Source organism: Staurois parvus, unplaced genomic scaffold, assembly GCF_062004578.1.
Source record: "Staurois parvus isolate SC_StPar_1 unplaced genomic scaffold, SC_StPar_1.0 ptg000894l, whole genome shotgun sequence".
Classification (NCBI taxonomy): domain Eukaryota; kingdom Metazoa; phylum Chordata; class Amphibia; order Anura; family Ranidae; genus Staurois; species Staurois parvus.
Window position 1 is genome coordinate 201,727 of NW_028318690.1, and position 24,337 is coordinate 226,063.

The 24,337-nt window shown below is 37.9% G+C and overlaps 1 protein-coding gene across 1 annotated transcript; it reads right to left on the reverse strand.

Annotated features, from left to right (window-relative positions):
• Positions 1-372: 372 nt before the first annotated feature.
• On the reverse strand, positions 373-21,430 carry LOC149442352 (beta-microseminoprotein-like). The gene is made up of 4 exons (XM_089656179.1): positions 21,304-21,430; positions 17,474-17,576; positions 10,887-10,992; positions 373-1,281 (listed from the first exon to the last, which is right to left on the reverse strand). The coding sequence occupies exons 1-4, from the start codon at positions 21,304-21,306 to the stop codon at positions 1,155-1,157; spliced, it is 339 nt and encodes a 112-aa protein (XP_089512305.1). The 5' UTR covers positions 21,307-21,430; the 3' UTR covers positions 373-1,154.
• Between the last annotated feature and the right edge of the window lie 2,907 nt (positions 21,431-24,337).

Genomic DNA, 24,337 nt, shown 5'->3' on the forward strand with positions numbered 1-24,337 from the left:
CTGGGTGAAGGAGTGATGCTATGGTGAAGTGGTATACACAAGCACAGAAGATCTGTATAGTGGAGCACAGGAAGAATATTCACACATATATGGTCCAGCATGTGGAACTGAAAATATTAGTTATTCATTTATTATATGGTTTTTGTGGGTTTTTTTTAAATGTGTGCATTGTAAATTGTTTTTGAGTAGCGCTGCACTTATACATTTATATATGTGTATGTATACTGTATGTCCATATCTGTGTACAAGCATTCTTTGACCAGACACAGAAGTCAGCCTTCACTGTCCCACCTATTAACACCTAAATGGACAAGGAACAACAGAACACATAGTAAAATGATGTGAAGAAAAGAAAGAAGAGTAAGGCAGAAGGAAAGTTTGTCTCTGTTATTTTATTTTTATATCCACTGGTGGCATTTCTACATCTGAAAAAGGTAGTAGTACTTGTCTTGTGGGTTGATTTTACTCAGGACTGTTATATTGATATAAGAAAACACCACGATAATCTGCAACTTCAAGGCAGTAAAATAATATGCAAATAATAATTAGTATTTGTATTGTGATATACAGTACGGTATTTGTGCATGGTTAGGCCCACCATAACAATGCTTGGGCCAAGCAGGTTTATATGGGCCCAGTGTTCTATGAACCCAGGCAGTCATGAACCTGCCCCCAAGGAATATATTATCAGTCTGACATGGGCTCACTGCAAAATGGTGTGTCCAATAATACATACAGCAAAAGTAAAAGGAAGGGAGTCAATCTTGAATGAGGAAAAAGTTAAAGTAAGGGGTCAATGCCGTGGAAGGCGGCTAATGTCAAGAAATAAGGAAAGGGGGATGTTCAACCTGGAGCTGGGTTTTAAAGATTACTGTGATTAATTTGCAGTACTGGGTTGGTTTACAGCCACTTAGCACTTAAAAAGAATCTACTTTCTAAACCTACTATATGCACAAGAAGAGATAATAACTTTATTATCTATATTATATAAGTTATATGGTAAGTCATTATTTGTGCAGCAATAAATAAAGATTACCTTTAATGTTTCTAGGATCTTTTCTTGATTTATTTATTTTACAAGTTACTGGGTGCACTACTATTACATTTGAATTCTTGAAAGAGATAACATTGTAGATGGTTCCAGCATAATGTATTTATCCCACCATGGCATATCCAGGGCATTGCTTTTCAGGATCTTCATTTGGTACTAGGAAGTATTTGCAGGCCTTCCGGTCAAATTTGAATATGCAATTTATGTTGTTGCTAATTGGTCTCCCATAACTGAAAAATAAAAATGATATTAGTTACATCTGCTTTTCTATGGACCACTGCTAGACAAGTCATTGTGCCCTACAGGAACAAGGTATGCAAACTGAATGTTATGTAGAATCTACTGTAACTCCAAGCTCCATTCACACTTGTGTGACTCATCATGTGACTTTGGACATCAAAATTGCATGACAAGTCGCAGTTGATTCTTTCCAACAACACCCGATCAAACTGGTGTGACTTTAAAAAGGTGGCTGCGCTAATTTGGTGCGACTTTTGATGCAACTTTGGTCCACAGGATGTAAAATCAGATCAAAGTCGCATCAAAATTGCGCTCCAAAGTTCCATGGGAAATGGTGCAACTTTGGAGATGAGCTAATGTGAATGGAGCCTTAATAATTTATTGGTACATAGCGTATGGATGGGGTGTAGATAATGACATGCAGGCACAGGTTAAAATTCCAAAAATGTAGCAGTGGCTTTGGAAACTTAATATTTAAGGGTCAGTCTACGCAACTTACAAGACTTACATTGATGGTTTTCATAGAGTCCTGTTAGTTTAGTTACTGAGTTACTTCATATTTTGGAAACTCTGGTGGCAGGAAATTAATGCTTGAAGCTCCAGAGTTTGCAGTGGGCTTTTTACTGAGGGGAAAATAGGGGTTTACCTCACAAGGCAGTGAGCCACTAGGACTCCAAGTAATGGAGATCTACATATTTGTGAGACTAAATTCATATCTAGGTCTGAACTGTACTATAGGACGTTTAAGAGCCCTATGCTCAGGTAAGAAATAATCATTTCTCTGTGTTTGAAGTTAAAAACATCCCAATTATATTAGAATGTGTCTCTTGCAAAAAGTTGAGGTTTACTCTTGTCTTGCTGTCTCTACGATGCCGAAGACCAAAATTCTGTCTTCACATTTAGGGCTTTTGGAGAAATGGCTTGTGCTTTCAGGTGCATTCAACTTGCATTTAAGATCGGAATGAGGGAAAAAGCGGGAATACCTGTTTCAAGGCCCCCCTTGAGACTGTTTCAACATCAGGGGGTTTCAAGGTCCCCTATACCTGTCACACATACTTATGAGGGCTGATATGTGGGAACAAGGTCAAGTGCCTTTTTCTATAGGTCAGAGAAAAGTCAGGTGACCTTTCGGAGAGTTCTAGAAGGGCATTTTTTGCTATTTAACCAGTTGCCGCCTGACTTATAGCCAGATGGCGGCCAGGCGAACAGCTCGTCCCTCCGGGTGGACACCATATGGTGTTCTTTCAGGAGTGCCGCTCTGCAGCGCAATCTGTCACCGGCCGTGTACCTCAGACATGGCCGATGACAGATCTGTTTACCGGCCCCATTGCCAGTACCATGTGACCTGCTGTGACCAATCACAGCAGGTCACATGACAGTTGTATACAATGGATGGCTTTCTTTCATGCCATCCATTGTATACAAGTGTGTCTAGCTGTGAATGGTCACAGCGATCACATGCACAAGCTGGGACAATCACAGCCCAGCTGTGTCATGTGATTAGCCGTGGCCAAATCACAGCTAAGCACAAAAAAAAAACCCTGAATGAATCGATTTCATTCAGGTAAATGCTTGCTTATAGCAAAGTAATTCTTTGCTATAAGCAAATTATGTAAAAAAAAAAAAAAAATACTGATCACTTCCCCAAAGTAGTACAATGTTACTATGGTAACATTATACTACTTTGCTCATAGTGAAATATGAAAAAAATCTTAAAAAAAGAGAAAAAAATGTAATAAAAAATTAAACAAAAATAATTATCAATTTTTTTTTTCTTACTGTCACCAGTCAGTGTCCCTGATCACCGCCATGCCAGTTATATGATGATGCTGTACTGCACTGGTGACAGTATGTAAAAAAAAATAGTGAAAATCATTTTTTTAATTTCTTCATTTTCTGAAAAATGATGACAAAAAAAATTACAACTTCAAAAAACTCGCCATGCCTCTTATGAAATACGTTGGACTGTCTACTTTGCAAAAAGGGGTCGTTTGGGGGATATCTGTACTGTTCTGACATTCTTGGACCTCAAGAAATTAGATTGGCTGTCAGTACTTCAGGATTGATCAATATTCAGATCTATACCATAGTTTGTGAACACTATAACTTTCCTACAGACTAAAAAATACATCCTAATTTGGGTTATTTTCACCAAAGACATGTAGCAGAATACATCTCGGCCTAAATTTATGAAGAACTATTATTTATTTGCAAACTTTTATAACAGAAACAAAGAAAAACGTGTTTTTTTTCAAAATTTTCAGTCTTTTTGTTAATTTAGCAAAAATAAAAAAAAACCCCAGTGTTGATTAAATACCACCAAAAGAAAGCTCTAGTTGGGTGAAGAAAATGATAAAATTTTAGTTTGAGTACAATGTTGTATGATTGCGCAATTGTCTTTCAAAATGTGAAAGCACTGAAACCTGAAAATTGGCCTGGGCAGGAAGGGGGTAAAAGTGTCCGGTATGGAAGTGGTTAAAGGCTGTGTAGAGCCCCCTCAGGTGCCAGCTTTTTGGGGTACACCTTAGTGAGCTCTATAGCTTTTTTCCACAGGGCTGAGCTGAAAGTGGTAGCCAATCCAGTGGCATGATGACCCTGCTTAGGAAAATCTTGTGAAGAAGGGGTGGAAGAATGCATAGGAGGATGCCTGGACCTACCTCAGATGCTGGAATCAACATCAGGAAGCTCGCCACTGATGCCCCTGCCACCATCGCTGAAGGTGGCCAGGAAGGGAATGCACAGCGGGAGGAAGAGGAAGAATATCTTCACCTTCGGGAAGCATTCCCAGTCTATAGCGCTGCCTGAAGAGAAGGATTGGCTGAAGAGGAAGCTTCCTCACCCTGCACTGCAGCTTCTAGCAAGCCTAAGAGTGATTATCCCTGAAAAAGATCGTCAGAGGGGGGCATGGCCACAGGGGGTACCTAAGCTGGAGCAAGGGGGTGCTACACAGGAGTGGAGCTTCGTCACAAGGATGCTGAGGAGAAGCAGAAAGGCCACCAGTCATGCATCTGGGTAGCCTTAAAGAGGCAGATTGCCCAGGCACAGCCACAGCAGAGCTGAATCACCAGCTCTCTCACCTGTACAAGCTGAAGCATGAAGCATTCCTGTGATCTGCACCTCAGCCTGCTTCTTTGAATGGCGAGTCCTCTCAATTGAATTTACTATGTAGTTTACTGATTCTTTGTCTAAATTAGTTAGTGATCTTAGTAAGAAGTCTGATGTTGGTTGATTCTCCTGTTTTTCTTTTGCTGCACACAGCATTCATAATGCAGCTAGCAATCCTATTGATGCTCTAATGCTGGTGTCAGTGAAAAGTCTCTGATGTATGCAGACCACAGTGCATTTCTGACACTACTGTAAAGGAGACAATGCTGTCTGAATTATCACCTCTAGGTTTTCACCTGTCAGTTAATCTGAAGGAGAAAAATCTAGAATGGTGATTTTATTGATTTACTGTCTTTGCTTCCATCTGCAAAAGAATTCCTTTTTAGAAGTGATAAAAAGGATGATAATGTTGACAGTGATAATCATAGGCCCGTAGCCGGGAATTTTAATAATTGGCTGCAGGCCTTCTGCATTTATGCTAGTGTAATGTTTGAAAAATTTCCTGAAAAAAGTTTGGGGCTGTTTCAACAAATTGGCATTATACTTGAAGAGCATAACACTTTTGACGGTCTTTTGTGGTTTATCTACGAGTCTTTTAGGCAAAAGTTACACATCGCCTCCTTATGGGTTGCTCTTTGTCCTGTTCCTATTTTGAGGCATATTCTGTTTTTATTCAGTGGGTTGCATCTGTTCAGTCTGGTTCCAATTTCCTCATTCATTATTTGGATGACTTTCTTTTTTATGGGTCCAGTTGATTTGCCTGCTTGCCTTAAATTATTGCAATCATTTTGTAAGGTATGCAGCATTTTTGGTGTTCCACTTGTCCATGAAAAGACAGTTTATCCTACAATTTCTTGACTTTCTGGGTATTAGTATCAATACAGTTAATATGGAATTTAGTCTTACAGATGTTAAAGTGGATAGATTAAAACATTTCCTTATAAAATACAAACAAAAACCCTGTGTGCTGGATGCCTGCAATAAAGTGATAATTAAAAATTCAATAATAAGCACAAAATATTAAATAATCAACACTGCTACTACCTTCAATTAAATACACTGTGTATATAGACAAATGAACATAAACAGTTCAGTGGCACTGTGAAAACAGCATATAATAAATTCTAAAGATAAAATGTGAACTGAAAGTCCATAATGAAACGTAGAATCAGTTGCAATGTGATATTCTTCTAATGCTCCCAAAACCAACACGTGCTCAAACACTGTAGTCCCTTTTGGGTATGCACTCGCTGAACCTACACGCCTTCCACTCTCATGGTCAGCATGTATTGCTTGTAAATCTTCAAATAAGGCATCAATATATGAGCTCCAACATCTCCACCAATCTCCTTATTCCTCTCCACCAGATGTAATAACCATGTAAATATAAGAGACAAACTCCAATGGTGTAGTACTAATAACACCTTTTATTAAAATGAATAGACAGCCACTCACAAGATAAACTCATAAAAACGCCTGTTGTTTAGACTATAGTGGGATGCGTGTGTAATGCTCTTACCACCACCGGATACCAAAAAATTGCGCTCCTGAGCCACTTTTGGTTCCACTTCAGACGTCACTCCTGGTCGCTGTGCAGCCTCACCCTGGCACGTTTCGTCACTTCCGACTTAGTTATAGGGATGGCTGCACGGCGCGGCCACACTCCTTATGTATCCACCCCACCGCTATCATTGGTCAATTGCCAACACTGGGCAAGGGCAGTCAAAACCCACCCATTTAGAAGGATATACCACCATATTACTGGTAATTGTATATACAACCTCAAAAAATGGGGGAATACTCATACAGACCTATATATTTGCAGTGGGGGGAGGGGGTACTAATAACAAGACCTCCCAATCCAATATTCTTAATCTATACATTAACGGAATGAACCTATACATCTTTAAAATTACATATATATATGTGGATAAATGATTTCCAATAGAATATACAACAAAATAAAATCATCATAAAATAATGACATTAATAATAAATTAAATGAAACTAAATAGTACGATACAATTTAATATAATTTAATCTATATTATACTCAGCCTGAAATTCCCCCTAATTACATATTAAAAATTACTGATAAAGCAATTGATGTCCAGTTCAATGTTAAGGCCACAAGGTGCAGCCATCTCTATGACTAAGTCGAAAGTGACAAAACGTGTCAGGGTGGGGCTGTACAGAGATCGGAAGTGACGTCTGAAGGGGAACCAAAAGTGACGTGGGAGTGCCATTGCTTGCGATCCGGCGGTGGTGAGAGCATTACACACACATCCCGCTATACAGTGGGGATCGAAAGTTTGGGCACCCCAGCTAAAAATTTGTATTAATGTGCATAAAGAAGCCAAGGAAAGATGGAAAAATCTCCAAAAGGCATCAAATTACAGATTAGACATTCTTATAATATGTCAACAAAAGTTAGATTTTATTTCCATCATTTACACTTTCAAAATAACAGAAAACAAAAAAATGGCGTCTGCAAAAGTTTGGGCACCCTGCAGAGTTAATATCTTGTACTGCCCCCTTTGGCAAGTATCACAGCTTGTAAACGCTTTTTGTAGCCAGCCAAGAGTCTTTCAATTCTTGTTTGAGGTATCTTTGCCCATTCTTCCTTACAAAAGTCTTCCAGTTCTTTGAGATTTCTGGGCTGTCTGTCACGCACTGCTCTTTTAAGGTCTATCCATAGATTTTCAATTATGTTGAGGTCAGGAGATTGTGAAGGCCATGGCAAAACCTTCAGTTTACGCCTCTTGATGTAATCCCCCGTGGATTTCGAGGTGTGTTTAGGATCATTATCCATTTGTAGAAGCCATCCTCTCTTTAACTTCAGCTTTTTCACAGATGGCATCAAGTTACCATCCAAAATTTGCTGAAATTTTATTGAATCCATTTTTCCTTCTACTGGTGAGATGTTTCCTCTGCCACTGGCTGCAACACAACCCCAAAGCTAGATTGATCCAACCCCATGCTTAACAGTTGGACAGAGGTTCTTTTCATTAAATTCTGTGCCCCTTCTTCTCCAAACGTACCTTTGCTCATTCCGGCCAAAAAGTTCAATTTTAACCTCATCGGTCCACAGAACTTGTTTCCAAAATGCATCAGGCTTGTCTATATGTTCATTTGCAAAGTTCAAACGATGATTTTTGTGGTGAGGACGTAGAAGAGGTTATTTTCTGATGACTCTTCCATGAAGACCATATTTGTACAAGTATCTCTTTATAGTGGAATAGTGTACCACAACTCCAGTGTCTGCCAGATCTTTCTGGAGGGATCGTGCAGTCAAACGTGGGTTTTGAATTGTTTTTCTCACAATCCTGAGAGCTGTTCTGTCTGATATTTTTCTTGGTCTTCCAGATCTTGCTTTAACTTCCACTGTTCCTGATGACTGCCATTTCTTAATACATTACGAACAGAGGATATTGACATCTGAAAACGCTTTGCTATCTTCTTATAGCGTTCTCCAGCTTTGTGAGCGTCAACTATTTTCAGTTTCAGTTTTCTAGACAACTGCTTAGAAGAACCCATGGTGCTGATTGTTGGGGCAAGGTCAGATGAGTCTGGGCATTTAAAACCTTTGAGATTGACATCACCTGATCTTCCCAGACGATGATTGAGAACAATCCATGACACTGGCATGTCTCAGCTTTGCAAAGGGGGCAGTGCATGCTATAAATTCTGCAGGGTGCCCAAACTTTTGCAGACGCCATTTTTTTGTTTTCTGTTATTTTGAAAGTGTAAATGATGGAAATAAAATCTAACTTTTGTTGACATATTATAAGAATGTCTAATCTGTAATTTGATGCCTTTTGGAGATTTTTCCATCTTTCCTTGGCTTCTTTATGCACATTAATACAAATTTTTAGCTGGGGTGCCCAAACTTTCGATCCCCACTGTAGTCTATACAACAGGCATTTTTATGAGTTTATCTTGTAAGTGGCTGTCTATTCATTTTAATAAAAGGTGTTATTAGTACTACACCATTAGAGTTTGTCTCTTATATTTACATGCTTTTTACATCTGGTGGAGAGGAATAAGATTGGTGGAGATGTTGGAACTCACATATTGATGCCTTATTTGGAGATTTACAAGTGATACATGCCGACCATGAGAGTGGAAGGCATGTAGGTTCGGTGAGTGCATACCCAAAAGGGACTACGGTGTTTGAGCATGTGGTGGTTTTGGGAGCTTTCGAAGAATATCACATTGCAACTGATATCTACGTTTCATTATGGACTTTCAGTTCACATTTTATTCCTAAAGTATATTATATGCTTATATGTGTTTTCACAGCTGTTTATGTTCATTTGTCTGTAAAACATTTACTTGTCTTTTGTTCCAAAAAAGAAGGTTACGCAAAAAGAGATGCAATCTCTTTTAGGCCTTCTTCCTTTTGCAACTAGAATATTGCCAGTGGGCAGCATGTTTTTGAGGTGATTGTACATGTCTATATCGGGTTTAAAATCCCCATATTCACATGTCAAGGTTACTACCGACCTTAAAGATGACATACTAGCGTGGTCAAAATTCTTGATTCATTTAATGGTAGGTCATTGTGGCAAGAATTTATTTTGGATAAGGAATTTTGTCTTTCCACAGATGCAGGGGGATTTACTGCAGTTTGGGGAAAACATTGGTGTGCAGGTTATTGGCATGCTAGTTGGAGTCAAAAGGGTAATTTAAAACATACTGTATAGTTCTATTGGAATTGTTCACTATAACAGTAGCATTTGAAATATGGGATAACAATTTTAAAAACAAGTGGATTTTATTTAGAACTGATGAGAGGGGAGTCTTATTTGTGATTATTTGTTTATTCAAACTTCCCTCGGTAATTTCTTTAATGCTACATTTTGTTTACCAATGCCTTTTCCTAAAGGCGTGAATCCCGTTGGTTGGAGTTTAGGGTGTTGACATCACGCCAATACATGGAGTCTATGTGGGGGCTACATTTGTAAGTGCTGGCGACTTTGTTTTGAACTATATATATTGTACTGTATACTGGGTATTTTTAAATAAATACTACACTATGGAAGTTACATCTGGCTCAGTTTGGTAAGCATTTATTCCACACAGCCACGCTATATATTCGTGTACCATGGACCTTGGTGACCTGGTCAGTGCATCCATTTAAAGGGATCACTTCCATGAGAAAGCTGTTATTATCTGGGTGATTACTCAGAACATTTTTGCTGCTAATACCCTATGAAGCCACATGTTCCAGTGAGTGCTGAATGCTGGTGGTGGTTTTGGCAAAGTGGCTTTTTAACCACTTGTCTACTGGGAAGTTTTACCCCCTTCCAGTCCAGGCCAATTTTCAGCTTTCAGTGCTATTGCACTTTGAATGACAATTGCGCGGTCATGCAACACTATTCCCAAACTAAATTTGTATTATTTTTTTGAGACAGAGCTTTCTTTTGGTGGTATTTAATCACTATTTTTTTTTTGCTATGCAAACTAAAAAAGACTGAACATTTTGGGGAAAAAAAGTTTTTTTCTTAGTTTCTGTTATAACATTTTGTAAATAAGTAATTTTTCTCTTCACTGATGTGCACTAATGAGGCTGCAGTGATGGGCACTGATAGGCTGCACTGATGGGCACTGATTGTCTGCACTGATGAGGAGGTACTGATGGGCATTGACTTGACAAGCATCACTGGTTGGCATTGACAGGCATCACTGATGAGCACTGAAAGGCAGCACTCATATATGGGACTGATAGGTGGCACTGACTGGCACTGATATGTGGCACTGATTGGAACTGTTAGGTAGCACCAATAGGTGGCACTGACGAACACTGATATAGCGTCTACAAGCTATGATTCATATACGTGAATTTGCGTAGCTATATATACTAGTAATGGCGGTGATCAGTGACTTATAGTGTGACTGTGATAGTGTGGCCGGCCATCTAGTGCTAACAGACACTGGCGAGGAGAGACACTAACTGACTAACTAGCACTGATGTCGCTAGTGACACCAATACAGTGATCAGTGCTAATACTGTACACTTTACTAAAGACATTGGCTGGGAAGGGGTTAACATCAAGGGGAACTCAAGAGGTTAACTATGTGCCTTACAATATGTAATGTGTATAATATGTGCTGCTTTTACTAATAGATCTGGCTATTGTTCTCCCTGCTTTTCAGGGAGAAGAAGCAGCCAGATCACTGTCCTGTGTACAGAGTTCTGTGTGTTTGTAAACACAGAATGTTGTGATGTTATTGGCTACAGCCGATCGGCAGGCATACAGCCAAAATCATTGGCTGAAACCTTCTGATGAACTTGTGCTGTGTCCAATCACAGCACAGGTCAGCAGGGGGCCCTCGCATGCATACTGTAAACCAGAAAGTAAAACCGCAATATATTAGCACATCACCTAGCCTGGCTGTGCTGCCTGCTCAAAGTATATGTACTGTGGGCAGGTGGCAAGCAGTTAACAAATAATAAATCTATTGTATTGCTAAAAATATCAACATACGCTTGACAGCACTCCATATCCCCATCTTTGCCACAACTACAGTCATAACAGCTCTTCGTCCTCCATGATTTTCCAAGCGGATATAATTTTCCCTTATAGAGACATCCTGGGGGAAAAAAAAGAACACTATTATCTCAAGTGACTAAATCCTGACAGCTCTTGCTTGCTGTAATCAAGCTACCATCCTTTGTGCATCTGCAATGGTAGACTACAAAAAGCTTCATCCCTGTTGAATTCCATATGTCTGCACTCTACTAACCCTGATACTGTGGTCAGTACAAACCATTGCACCAGTAGGACATAAATGTATAGGATGGAAAGGGTAGGTACTATTTATTCCTCTGATAATAAGGCCTCATTCGCACAAGGTAAAAAGCTCCTGTTTTAGAGGTTTTTGGGGGTTTTTTCTGCCTCTAAACTACCCTCCATGTTAACGTATTGTGTGCATGCACACATAGGTGTTTACAGGAGTTTAAAGGCAGGGGTATTTAAAAGCAGAAAAAAAAACATCACTTGTGCTTTCAGGAGAGGAGCATTTTAACTGAGAAAGGCTTGACGTGCCTAAATGAGTCTAAACATATATAAGTGCTAGGCGCAATTAGTGCTTGAGCTTTTTTTTTTGTTTCAATATAAAAATTTAAATAAATTAATATTTTGGCAGATTAAATAAATATACACCCAAACGCCTGAAGCTCCTAAAAAGGTATGCAAAAATGTGGCTTAGGCGTGTTTTTGAATCTACTTTTCTCCTGCCAGAAGAAAAGCTTATAGTAGAGCCCAAAGTGTGCATGATCCCTAAGAAGGACAGTACTAATATTTGCTCCACTGTTTGCTGGAGAACTGGAAAGGAGTTAATGTTAGAGTTATGTTATAAGATATTGCCATACTCAGGATAACTTTTCATGTTTTTAACTCTAAAATATAGAGAAACTGTTTAGGCATGGGTCATGTTATTATTGTTATTATTTTAATTTAAAGTAGTAATAAACCCAAGAACATGAATGTAATATATTGCAGTTTATCAATCCTTAGATGTGGTAGCTGCAACCAGTGCTGGAACAAGGTCATCCAGCACTCAGGGCAAAGATACCAAACTGCTCCCTCCCTCACAATGTGTGAGCTTAAGGGATCCCGCTCCCTGCAGCATCACAGTGCAGATCCAGATCTGCCAAATAGGTTTCATGTGGACCTGGAAGCGCACAGTGATATTTAGGGACCTTTCTGCTGTGTGTTCTCTGCTTCTGCTGGTCTTCTTTCGCTGATTATGAAGAGCACTGGACCAACCATAGCCTCAAAAAAGGCAGGGCATGCATGAGAAGCGTTGGCTTGTTTATGTCATCTAGCTATGGATTTATAACAAATAAACCAGAACTACGCAGCGAAAAAACACCTGTACCCAGGGGCAGACTGGGGTCAGTAGGGGGCCCCATGACATACCCCTGGTACCTTTTTCACAGGCTTTTTTGAGTTTGGGCAAGGACACAGAGGCACAAATTTGTTTACAGAAAGAACAGGTCTTTAAGGACAAGATTAGCCCATAATGTGATCGACCCCCCTAAAAGAGTTGACCTATTTCCAAAGTTAAAAGTATTTTTTCACTGCAATAAGTGTAAAGTATGCAAGACAGTGAAAGACAAATCCAGAATTAAAAGGAAATCCTTTCACTCTTCATTCTCTGATAAGGAATACAATATCAATTCTTTGATTACATGTAACTCTACACATGTTATCTATGTTTTGGAATGTCCATGTCTCCTTCCATATATTGGTAGAACAGGAAGGTGTTTGAAAACTAGAATAGGTGAACATATAGGGAATATAAGAAAAGGGTTTGATAAACACAGTGTGTCGAGACACTTTACGCTAGTACATAATTGTGATCCTAGTTTGCTAACCTTTTATGGAATGGATGGTCAAACCCCATTGGAGAGGATCTGATTTAATAAATGAAATTTCAAGAAAAGAAATGTATTGGATTTATGAGTTAAATTCTTTGAAACCATATTGGTTAAATATTGACATCGACCTTAATTGTTTTCTCACAAATTTTAATATATTATAATATTTTAGTTTTATTTTATATGTTTTGATTGTTAAGACATCATTTGGCCATTAGTTTGTTTAGTAAATAAATTCTTTTAAATTTTTTTATATATTTATATACATATTTTGTTGTGAGGGTTAGAGTTCTTCTTTATATATTGACTGGCCCTTTAAATTAGAATATCATGTTTTTTTCCATAGATATATATATACCCATATTATTGGTGTGCAAACATAGGGTTTTTATATTTATATATTTAGTTTTTTGTATCATTTTTGAATAATATTAATACCCTCCTTGCCTTCTGATGTCTCTAATGTGATACTTTGTATTATATTTGTAAACACGGTGATCTGTCATCATTGAATCCTGCTTGCTTCCGTATTGCTGACAGCTGGCCGTTCTAAATGCAGTGCATATTTAATGAGGTTGAGACATCTCACATCTATCCGCTCTGTGAGGACAATGATGACGAAACACGTAGGGCGGGGCTTGATTGATGTGACGTCATTATGTTTCCCAGTGGTCCACAGTGCATGTGGGTTTGTCTATTGTGTTTGACATGCTATTGATGCTTGTATCGGCTAGGACACCGTTTGTTGTAAGTGCGATGTGTGCATATTAAACGAATCATTTACTGCACTATGAGCTGTTGTTTTTTTCCTGAGTGCCTGGTCTAATACCCTATGGATATGGATATGGTGGTGTCTATAAGAAGTGGATTTTCCTAGTGACACATTGCAGATTATTGCTCCCAGGATATCGATTTGCTAGCCAAGTATTGGTTTTTGCAGAGTATTGCCACCTGGAGATCAAGTTTTAAAGCCAAGTATTGTTTCAAGAGCCTGCTGACCATCACTCCCAGAGGAATTAGCGCTTTATGCTGATTTATAATATTATCAGCATTTAGCTCTGATGAGTTAATTTAGTATATTTGGTGGTGGATTGTCACATTTTTTTCAGTGCATTTTTTCACTTTATTGGACTATATTTTTTTGGGACATTTATTCACATATATTTGTATTTATATATATTTTTTACTAGCGCAAATTGTTTGTTTTTTTGTTTGCACACCTTATGATTATAGGGCTGATTTTGCAGCTGGTAGAATAGATATTGGCCATTTGGCTAATAAGATTTAGATCTTTTTGGTGGCACCATTTATATTTATTTATCATAGGCTATGAAAATGTCTCACACATGCGGTATCTCTGTGCTCAGAAAGAGTAGCAGACTTTCATTTGAGGTATAATTCTAAGCATGCCTATGATGCGTGTTAAAATATCTTAATTGACAAAAAAAATACATTTTCATTTCATCCAAAAACTTGTGGAAAAATTACATTTTCAAAAGAAAATGCCAGAATATACATTGGAGTGTTTGCTTTCCAAAATGAGGTCATTTTGTGGGTTTCTCCTATCCTGGTACTTTAGAAACTCAAGAAATATGATAGGTAGTCAGGAAATTAGATGCATAAATTATGTATAAATTATGCTTTTTGGATTTTGTGCCACTCTACGCATCTAGGCTGTATCTCCATACTCGGAAGGAATAGCAGAATGTGTTTCGAGGTGTCACTGTTGAAAGGATCTAGATAACCTCCATTTTGTTAATGTACGCCGTTTTAAGTATTAAGTTAGGTTTTTGCAGATATATTAGAAGTTTAATGAAACTGTTTTAGTTTGCTCAAGGATTTATCAACAAAAGACAACGTGACCGAGAAACTTTCTTTGCCCGGCTATTTCTCAGGAAGCTAGCAAAAACAATTTATACTAAGAAATGTATATGTCATGTTTCATGTAGTTAGGTCTTGATGGAAACTTACAAGTTACAGTTTTGAAACTCGCTCCCCCCTGCCTTATTTTTTCTGTATCCTATATAATCTTAGTAATGTCTAATAAACATTGAACATCTCTGAACATAAGCTGCCGTTATTTCCGTGTTCAAGGGGTGTTCCCAGAATTCTGCTGATAAACCAGGAATCTCTCCACAGACCGGGGGTCTCTGAGGGGATAAGAAAATCTTCCTTTCAACTGTAAGTATGCTCATGCTGTGTGTGAAAAATAACTTATAAGCTTATTTAATTTCTTCATTTTCCAAAAAGTAGTGACAAAAAATAATGACTTCAAAAACCTCAGCATGCCTAATAATAAATATACTGTATATGCCTAAATAATATTTATTAAATATCTCAGACTGTCTACTTCCAAAAAAGGGGTCATTTGGTGGGGGGGGGGGGATTTGTACTGAATTCACATGTTAAGTCTTCTAGAAATGAGATTTTCAATTTTCAAATATATATATATATACATATACTAAATATAGACTAAATAATTTACACCGATGTGCATTATTTTTAACAAAGAAATGTAGCAGCAGGGGCAGACTGACAACTCATGGGGCTCCCGGGCAATAGGGGATCATGGGGCCCCTGTGTCCTTGCCCAAACTCAAAAAAGCCTGTGAAAAAGGTACCAGGGGCATCTCATGGGGCCCCCTACTGACCTTGGGACCTTGGGCAGTGCCCGAGTTTCCAAATGGTCAGTCCGCCCCTGGTAGCAGAATACATTTTGTATAAAGAAATATATTTTTATTTGCAAAATTGTATAACAAAAACTAACCCTTTTTTCTAAATGTTTGGTATTTTTTTGCTTATGTAGCAAAAAATAAAAAGTGGTGATTAAATAATGCCAAAAGAGAGCTCTATCTATCTCAAACAATGATATAAAGTTAATTTTGTTAGTTTTGCATAGCTGAGTAATTGTCCTTCAAAGTGTGACAGCGCTGAAAATTGAAAAATGACCTGGATTGTAAGGAGGTAAAATAGTCTGGTGGTAATACTGCTTTAATGTGATTGTAAACCTAAAAGTTTTTTTTTTTAATGACAAACATGTCATACTTACCTGCTCTCAGCAATGGTTTTGCACAGAGCAGCCCAGATCTCTTCCCCACTTGTGCTCCTGTCTCCTTCCCAACTTAAATGCCCCCTAGGAAGTCACTTATGTGGACCTGCTTCCAATGCTCGGTCCTGCCCCGTAAAAAAAAACTTTCAGCTGTTAGAACCACTTTAATTTGCCTGAAACAACAATGTTGTGCCTGAATGTAATGTCTGTGGTGTAACTGGTGTCACAGCCTTAGGCTCCATGTACATGGGACACTTCTGAATGATGGAAACTGACTTCTGGAAAACGTAGTTTAAAAAACATCTGTTTAGCCACATTTGCATACCGCGTTTATGCGCGTATATGAGTGTTTGCGTTTAGAAGCATTTCTTAAAGATAACCTCAGAAGACTTTCCAAAATGCCCAGAATGCACTGAAAAACAGTAAAAAAATTAACTATTTCAGACATTTTGAGAGAAATAGAGAGAGCAGAAGCAAAAAGAACAGTCTTTGTTGAGATTATCTGTCTTTTTTTTTGTGGTGTTTGGATGTGTTCCAGCTCATTTCTGTGCAGAAATTATTGTAGCAGTGTCTAACATATTTTCTTTCATGCAAAACCTCAAAGTATGGTGTACCAGGTCCATTTGAGTACCGGGAAAATGCTTTGCATGCATTTTTCATGATGAAAAAAAAAGGCTCTGGACAGCATCTGGAAACAGAAGAAAAAAATTCCAAACGCAAATGCTTATAAACGCGGTTAGCCACCTTTACACGCATTTACAAGCATTTGGCGTTTGAAACGCTGATAAAATCTACTCGTGAATGCACGTTTGGTGCGTTCAAAAAAACTCAACTGCCTGCAAACGATGATGTGTACATGGACAAGCTCCTAAATGTGAGTTTATCAGCTGCAGTATACATGGAGCCTCGTGTGAATGTTTGCTAAGTGCCATCTAGTGCCCCCTTGGAATATATAAAATAATGTCAGAGACCCTTTACACTTTTAAATAATAATATATACTAAACATACTTGCAGTGATTCTTTAACAATAATCAAGCAATTCCTATAGCCACCAATAGCAAAATTGCCAATTATGTGCTAGTCCTTCAGCTACACCATTGTTATAGCGGGGTATAAAGCAGTTTCAACACATTTAATATGAAACCCAAACTGAGATATGGAAACCCCAGCATTAATACTAGAACTACATATGCACATATGATGACGAAGAAATCCATGCTCCTAGGATGGCATACACATTTTAATCCAACTTTATTTAAAAAGAAAGCAACTAAAATATACTGTGTATGGTGAAAGTGAGTGCTTTAAGCACCCTCTACCTATTTCTAGGGATTTATACTGCTTTGTTTGGATGCAATGTGCAGTGATATCATCACATACAGGGTGTACACACTGGATGCCTTCCCTCCTCTTCCTCTGAGTGGGGAGACTTCTGAGAACCCCTGTCCCTAATGGATGTCAGCCAAAGTCTAATGCCCCCCTGAACACAGTGGAAATTGCAGGTAGACCCCATACAACCTTGTAATCTTGGGATTTTGGATGCAGCTGAAGCCTCTGTTCTATAATTCATATACTATATTTTGTGATCAGGTAGCATAGCTGTTTTAGCATCACTATGGAGTCAAAAACATTCAACTCACCCTTTACTGGCTCTTCACTCAGTTCAGCTAGCTGGCGAAAACAGGCTCCATGACACACAACCAAATAGGTACCAGCGGTCAGTACAATAGCCACAAGGTATTTCTGAAAGGTATGTTAGAAAATATGTTTGGGTTAGTTGTCTGCAACATTATTTCAGTAGATGTATACTTTCAAAGCATTTTGCGGAATCACAAAAATCAAAGTGCTTCTAACTGCCTTTCAGCAGATATGCATAAACAGGCAATGGTATTGGTCAACTATTTTGTTATTTTTATTCTGTTTTTGCTGCAATCCTATGAAAACCTTTGGGGTGTGAAAAAATACAAATAAAAGAAAAATGGTTAATGGATAATCAAGTCACTGGTTTATAGCAAATAAATCTTGTCACCGGACTTTTAAATACTTTTAAAGAAGAAGTAAGCCACCAACATAAAACTGAAACTTTTTGGCCTCCTGAAGCATTTGGTCATAATATTAAAGTATGCACAGCATATTGATGTATTTTAGCACACTTACCCAGAAAACATATCCCCTTCACACTCTCCTCCATGGCCAGTGCTTCCTTCTTCCCCAGTCTTCTTCTAGTTTGACTTTTCAGTCATTTTGATTGGTCAGACTGGGATGGCCCAACTCCAGGGCACATTTTTGCACAAAAGAGTGCTGAAACTAAGCACTTAGCTGTGCAAGAACAATTTGGTGTACACAAACAGAAAAATGTGCTTACAGGCAATTAGAACCATCTATGCCATAAGAGCCATGCACACTCTCTTCCATCATAAAAAGCCTGTCTATTAGCACTTTAAAAAGGCTTTACTGCTGATTTAATTAATGCTCAAGTCCAATTTTTAGCAGGCTTACTAGACTCAAATGAGTACACAATCTGCATTCTCAGTGATGTCACTGGCCTATAAGGAATGGATAGGGTGCATTCACAGCAATGTCACTGATCACCACGGAAAGCACAGGCTGAATTTGTATTGATGTTACTGGTGTCTACTGAATGGATACACTGCATTATCTGTGATGTCACATGTCTCTAAGTAGTGGATAGGCTGCATTCTCTGTGGTGTCACTAGTCTTTAGTGAACAGATATAATTGCATTGCTCTCACTGGTCTCTAGTGAATGGATACACTGCATTATCTGTGATGTCACAGGTCTCTAAGTAGTGGATAGGCTGCATTCTCTGTGGGGTCACTAGTCTTTAGTGAACAGATATAATTGCATTGCTCTCACTGGTCTCTAGTGAATGGATACACTGCATTATCTGTGATGTCACAGGTCTCTAAGTAGTGGATAGGCTGCATTCTCTGTGGGGTCACTAGTCTTTAGTGAACAGATATAATTGCATTGCTGTCACTGGTCTCTTGTGAATGGATACACTGCATTTACATGGCTCCTACTGGTTTCTAGTGAATAGCTAGGCTGAATTCTCAGTGGCATCACTGGTCTCCATTGAATGAACAGGCTACATTTGTATTGATGCTGCTGATCTTCAGAGAATGCATACACTGCATTCTCAGGGCTGTCACTGATCTCTAGTGAATGGACAGGTTGCATTCTCAGGGGGGTCACTGGTCTCTAGTGAACAGGTAGGTTGCATTCCCAGTGATGTCACTGGTGAATAAATAGGCTGCATCCATAGTGGTGTCACTGGTTTCTAATGGGTAGGCAAAAGTCTTACTGTTGTCACTGGTCTGTAATGAATGGGTGGACAAGATTTTTTGAGGTACCACTGATCTCTAGTGAACAGACAGGCTGCATTCTGAGTGCACATAAAATGCAGCATTTACGTCAGTGCTCCCTTGGCATTTCCTTCTAGAGATTTATGTTTCTAATTTTGGACAAATATACATTATCAATAGTAATTACTCCCGATGAAGTGAATTAATATTCAGAAAACATGTTGAGAGAAAGCCCTCCGTCCCAGTGTATCTATGTGAGAATCACTCTACGACCATTTGGGTGGAAGTAACAGGAAGTCAAAGTAACTCTAATATTATGCCATATGATCTTTGTATAAATTAAGATATACTTTGACAATTGAGATGTACTACAATTATGTGAAATCAGCCATTAGTTTTTTTTTATCATGTCTTCTGTATTAACAAAGTGTAAACATATTTTTTTTTACCATATGGATTTTTTTTGATTGGTGATGTACCTCAAAATATTCCACAAGTTTTGATGGTCTTTCTGTGCTTTCTTTTGATGTCACTGATCTCTAGTAAACAGATACACTGCATTCTTAGTGATTTTACTTGACTCTAGTTAATAAATAGGCTGTATCCATAGTATTATTACTGGTTTCGAATTGGTAGGCTGAATTCTCATGGGTGTCACTGGTGAATGGATTGGCTAAATGTTTAGGCATGTCACTGATCTCTAGTGAACGGACAGGCTTTCTGCATTCTGAGTGCACATAAAATGCAACATTTACATCTTTGCTACTCCCTTGCATAATTTGACTAAATGCCGGATATTTGGCTCAGTTGCTTCATCTTTTTGTGGATGTTTCCTTCCTGGTATCTTCCAGTTAATGTGTGTAATAAAGCTGTGCACAAACTTCACATCTATCGTTGAATGTGTTTTGCAATCCTTTATTTACTTCTACTTCCTATACATGGTTATGCCATTAGCAAGTTTATGATAGAATCTAATGCCAATGTGCCATCACTGAACAAATATCCCTGTGTTTATTTGACAGAAAATGGTACCTGTCTAAAGTACTGATCGATGAACAAAGAAGAAATTGTTAGTTCATTATGACAAAACCTCCAATATATACTACAGTGCCTGATCTTTGACTACATTCCCATAACCTAGAATAGTGGCCGAAATTTTCCAGTGTGTTAAGGAGAAGGATACCTACACCTGTGGGTGATAACTGGGTTAATTTACTAAATGAGTAGAGGCTGTTCACTTGGAAAATTAAATGTTAATCAATAAGATGAAACTGTGTTTAATTTAAATACTCGATAATGTGCAAGGGAATAAAAAACAGATGCTTTGCTACTACATGAATATATATATAAACTGAACACAGCATTATCTTATTCACCAGTATTCACGTTGCAAAGTGAACATTGGCGTTGATTTACTACAGGATCGGAACAGGTTCACTTTACAAAGTAAGTTTTCATTTTGCTTAGGTAAGGTAAAATTCACTTTGTCGATTGAACAGCTTCCACTCCTTTCGTAAATCAACCCCAATGAATTTGTCAGTAGTTTCCTACATATTGTAGGTCACTGATATTAATGTACTGAAATACCCAAATAAAGAATTTTGAAACATTACAAGTTAACTTAAAAATACAATACATACATTCCCCAAAAAGGATTAGTTTTCCGTAAATTTATTGTATTTTAATTTTTTAGCACGTAATTTAAGAAATTGGTCTCATCGGGAGATTTAATCTGGGAAACCTTTTTCAGCATATATTTCTTGCACAGATATATCTTTCCTGAACACATCCAATACCTGCATTTTTTATACCCGACTTTTAGCTTTTTGTTCACTATTAACATACAAAGATGGTGAACAATATTGGCCATTAATGTGTATTTGTGATATAAAAAAAAAAAGATTATAAGACTAAATCCGTCAAAAAGACATCAAAAATAAAATAAAAAGAAAGCAATAAACAAGCTCAAATAGTCTATATTATACAGTATATGTATTGTAGTAAGCATTTTATTTTTTATTATTATTGTTCTTATTATATTTTATCATCATTAAATATATTATTATTATTATTAATATTAATAATAAAATATTTTATTATATCACATTACTTCATTCTTTATTAGAAGAGAGAGCAAAAACTTACCATCCTGAGAGGTTCTTCAGATACTGAGTACAGTCAACTTTGGATGTGTTATTTAAACTCTTTTGAGGCTATTTTGCGACATGACACTGGAATGTCCAAGATAAACAAATGCCGAACTGTTAACATCTGTCCAGACTATTTTGCCTTTTCACTTGCCAAAGTTTGCAGCATTCCTGACCATCTACAATATTTGCATGCGTACTTATTTAGCTATATCATTTTACTTCAAGTTTACTGGAAGGTCCAATAAGAGGTCTTAATGCAAAAACAAAGATTTCTGAATAATACAGTAATAAAAGTACAAAAGTACAACAAATAAGGTCTTGCAAATAACAGTAATGTTAAAATACAAATAACCAAATGCCTCCAACAAGATTCTGCCCACAAAACATTTATTCTCATTTATATCTGTGCTCAAACAACTATACACACTTATGTCAACCATCAAATATACAGTTGTGCTCAAAAGTTTGCTTACCCTGGCAGAAATTGTGAAATTTTGGCATTGATACCGAAAAAACGACCATGTCTTTTATCTAAGGACAGGAATCATATGAAGCCATTTATTATCACATAGTTGTTTGGCTTCTTTTTAAATCATAATGATAACAGAAATCACTCAAATGGCCCTGATCAAAAGTTTACATACCCTGGAATGTTTGGCCTTGGTACAAGCACACAAGTTGACACAATGGTTAATATGACAATTAAAGGTTTATTGCCCATATCTTTGGATTTTTAAATTGCCATTAGTGTCTGTGTATAAATAGTCAATGGGTTTCTTAGCTCTCACATGGATGCACTGAGCAGGTTGGATACTGAGCCGTGGGGAGCAGAAAGGAACTGCTAAAACAAGGTAGCAAGGTAATGGAACTTTATAAAGATGGAAAAGGATATAAAAAGCTAACAAAAGCCTTGGATATGCCAGTCAGTACTGTTCAATCACTTATTAAGAAGTGGGAAATTCGGGATCTCTTAATACCAAGGTTTTAGTTATATTCAATAGCGGCCAACATAAAGTTCAAATTCCAAACACACAAAACATCCAGCAAAAAGTTCTAAAAGTTCTCAAGGATTTCCCATATATACTGGTGATATCTTCATATTGTCCACCAATTCCAAATTTTCCTCAAACCGATTTCTCCTCTTCCACTCTTAGTACCTCAAAAAAATAGATTAACTACACATAGTGCATTATCCTTAAAATATAACGCAAATACTGGTGATGTGCTCACATCGAAATGTTCAAAGCACGTGCCCCCAGTGATCATGCTTTCATCCAGTGACTGTAATTCTTACCCTTACCCTGAGTAGGTAGATAACTTGCTTAATGAGCTCAAGTGATTGCAGGATCCTTCATATACTGTGAATCAGTGTCACGTCACATACCACACTTGTGATCATACAATGAAACAGCCGAATGGTACACCTGTCAACCCATGTACCTTACCAGATTAACAGGTAATGAAGGCTTTGCTCAGACAGACTCTTTACTCCAGGACCATGGTTTAAATTCTCCAAAACCAGCAATTGCATGTACCCAGAAGGAAAGTAAACAGTCACCACGTAAAACCGTCTTAGATAAGAGCTATATACTTTATTAAAAGCGCTTACATGTTTTCAGAGTATTTTCAGCAATGAAACGTCTCCTCCAAGCCTGCTACTTTCTCTTGTTTATGGTAAGTCTTGACCTCATCCAAAATAGCCGCCACAATGCTTCCAGCAATGTCTGATGTCACTTTCTGATGCTTTTTGTCATCACAACTTTTTCAAAGGATGCGCCAGTCAGACTGAGGCCACTATATATACCCTGTTACTGCTCCCTCCTATAATTGTCGTCGCCATCTTAAAATGCCTGAGAATAAAGGGAATAAAGAGAACATGATTACTGACTATAGTGACCCATCCTCCTAAATATATAGGGGTTCCTAATTATGTCCTGATGGAATCTCAAAAATTATCAAAAAGATCCCAATCTATATATAAAAACCACAAATCTTCCAAAATGAGACATTGTGACCCTAAAACTGATCGTCCCACGATAATAATGAGTCCCCATTTATGTCCCACTCACGTCCAAATGATGTTAAAAAACACAGGTAGGGACCCACTGTGCAGTAGGGCACCATACCCTAATGTACTCAGTGTTATTAAGTATATGTGTAAGAGCAACAAAATCAAGAAAACCACTACCCCTTCACATCCCAAAACGTGGAGGGCACCCATCCCTCCAACATTAAGGGGGAGAGAAGGGAGGGGAAGGAAAGAGAAGGGGGGCAAATGGTGTAACATAGGATGTATTACAAATGGTGAATCTAACTCTCCTTAAACAGCACCACAATACACCTCATCTAAGAATTGGAAATTAAACAATTCAAGTCCAACACCACATTCAGCCCTTTTAGTTTCATGCTGTCAATTTCATAGATCCAAAACATTTCGTTCTTAGAAATTTCTCTGACTTTATTAGTCCCTCTCCAGTGCCCCTCAATTCTGTCAATACCACAAAATTTCAACAGGGATGGGTCACAATTGTGAGCCTCCCTGAAGTGTTTGGACAAATTGTTTTCTTTTTTTACCCTTCTTGATATCCGTCACATATTCCCTTAACCCAACATGTAATGGTCGTGTGGTACGACCCACATACTGAAACTGGCAGGGGCATTCCAGCAGGTATGTCACAAAAGAGGTGGTGTACGTAATAAATTTCGAAATTTCCCATCATCTGTGATGCTAAATTTTCAATCCTCCTTGTTTTTTGTCCTGTTATTTTACAAATGTTGCATTTCCTACAGGGAAAGAAACCTTTAACATCAAGCATGGTGCACATATTCTTTTTAGGTGGTGAGATGATACTTTTAATCAAACAACTATATAAATTAGAAGCTTTCCTATAGATAAAAGATGGTTTCCAAGGGAGGAGCAGGCCCAATATTCTATCCCTTGCTATAATGTGCCAATATTTCGTAATGATAGTTTCCATATCTCTATACTGGCAACTGAAATTGGAGATAAATGCATATTCAAATTTGCC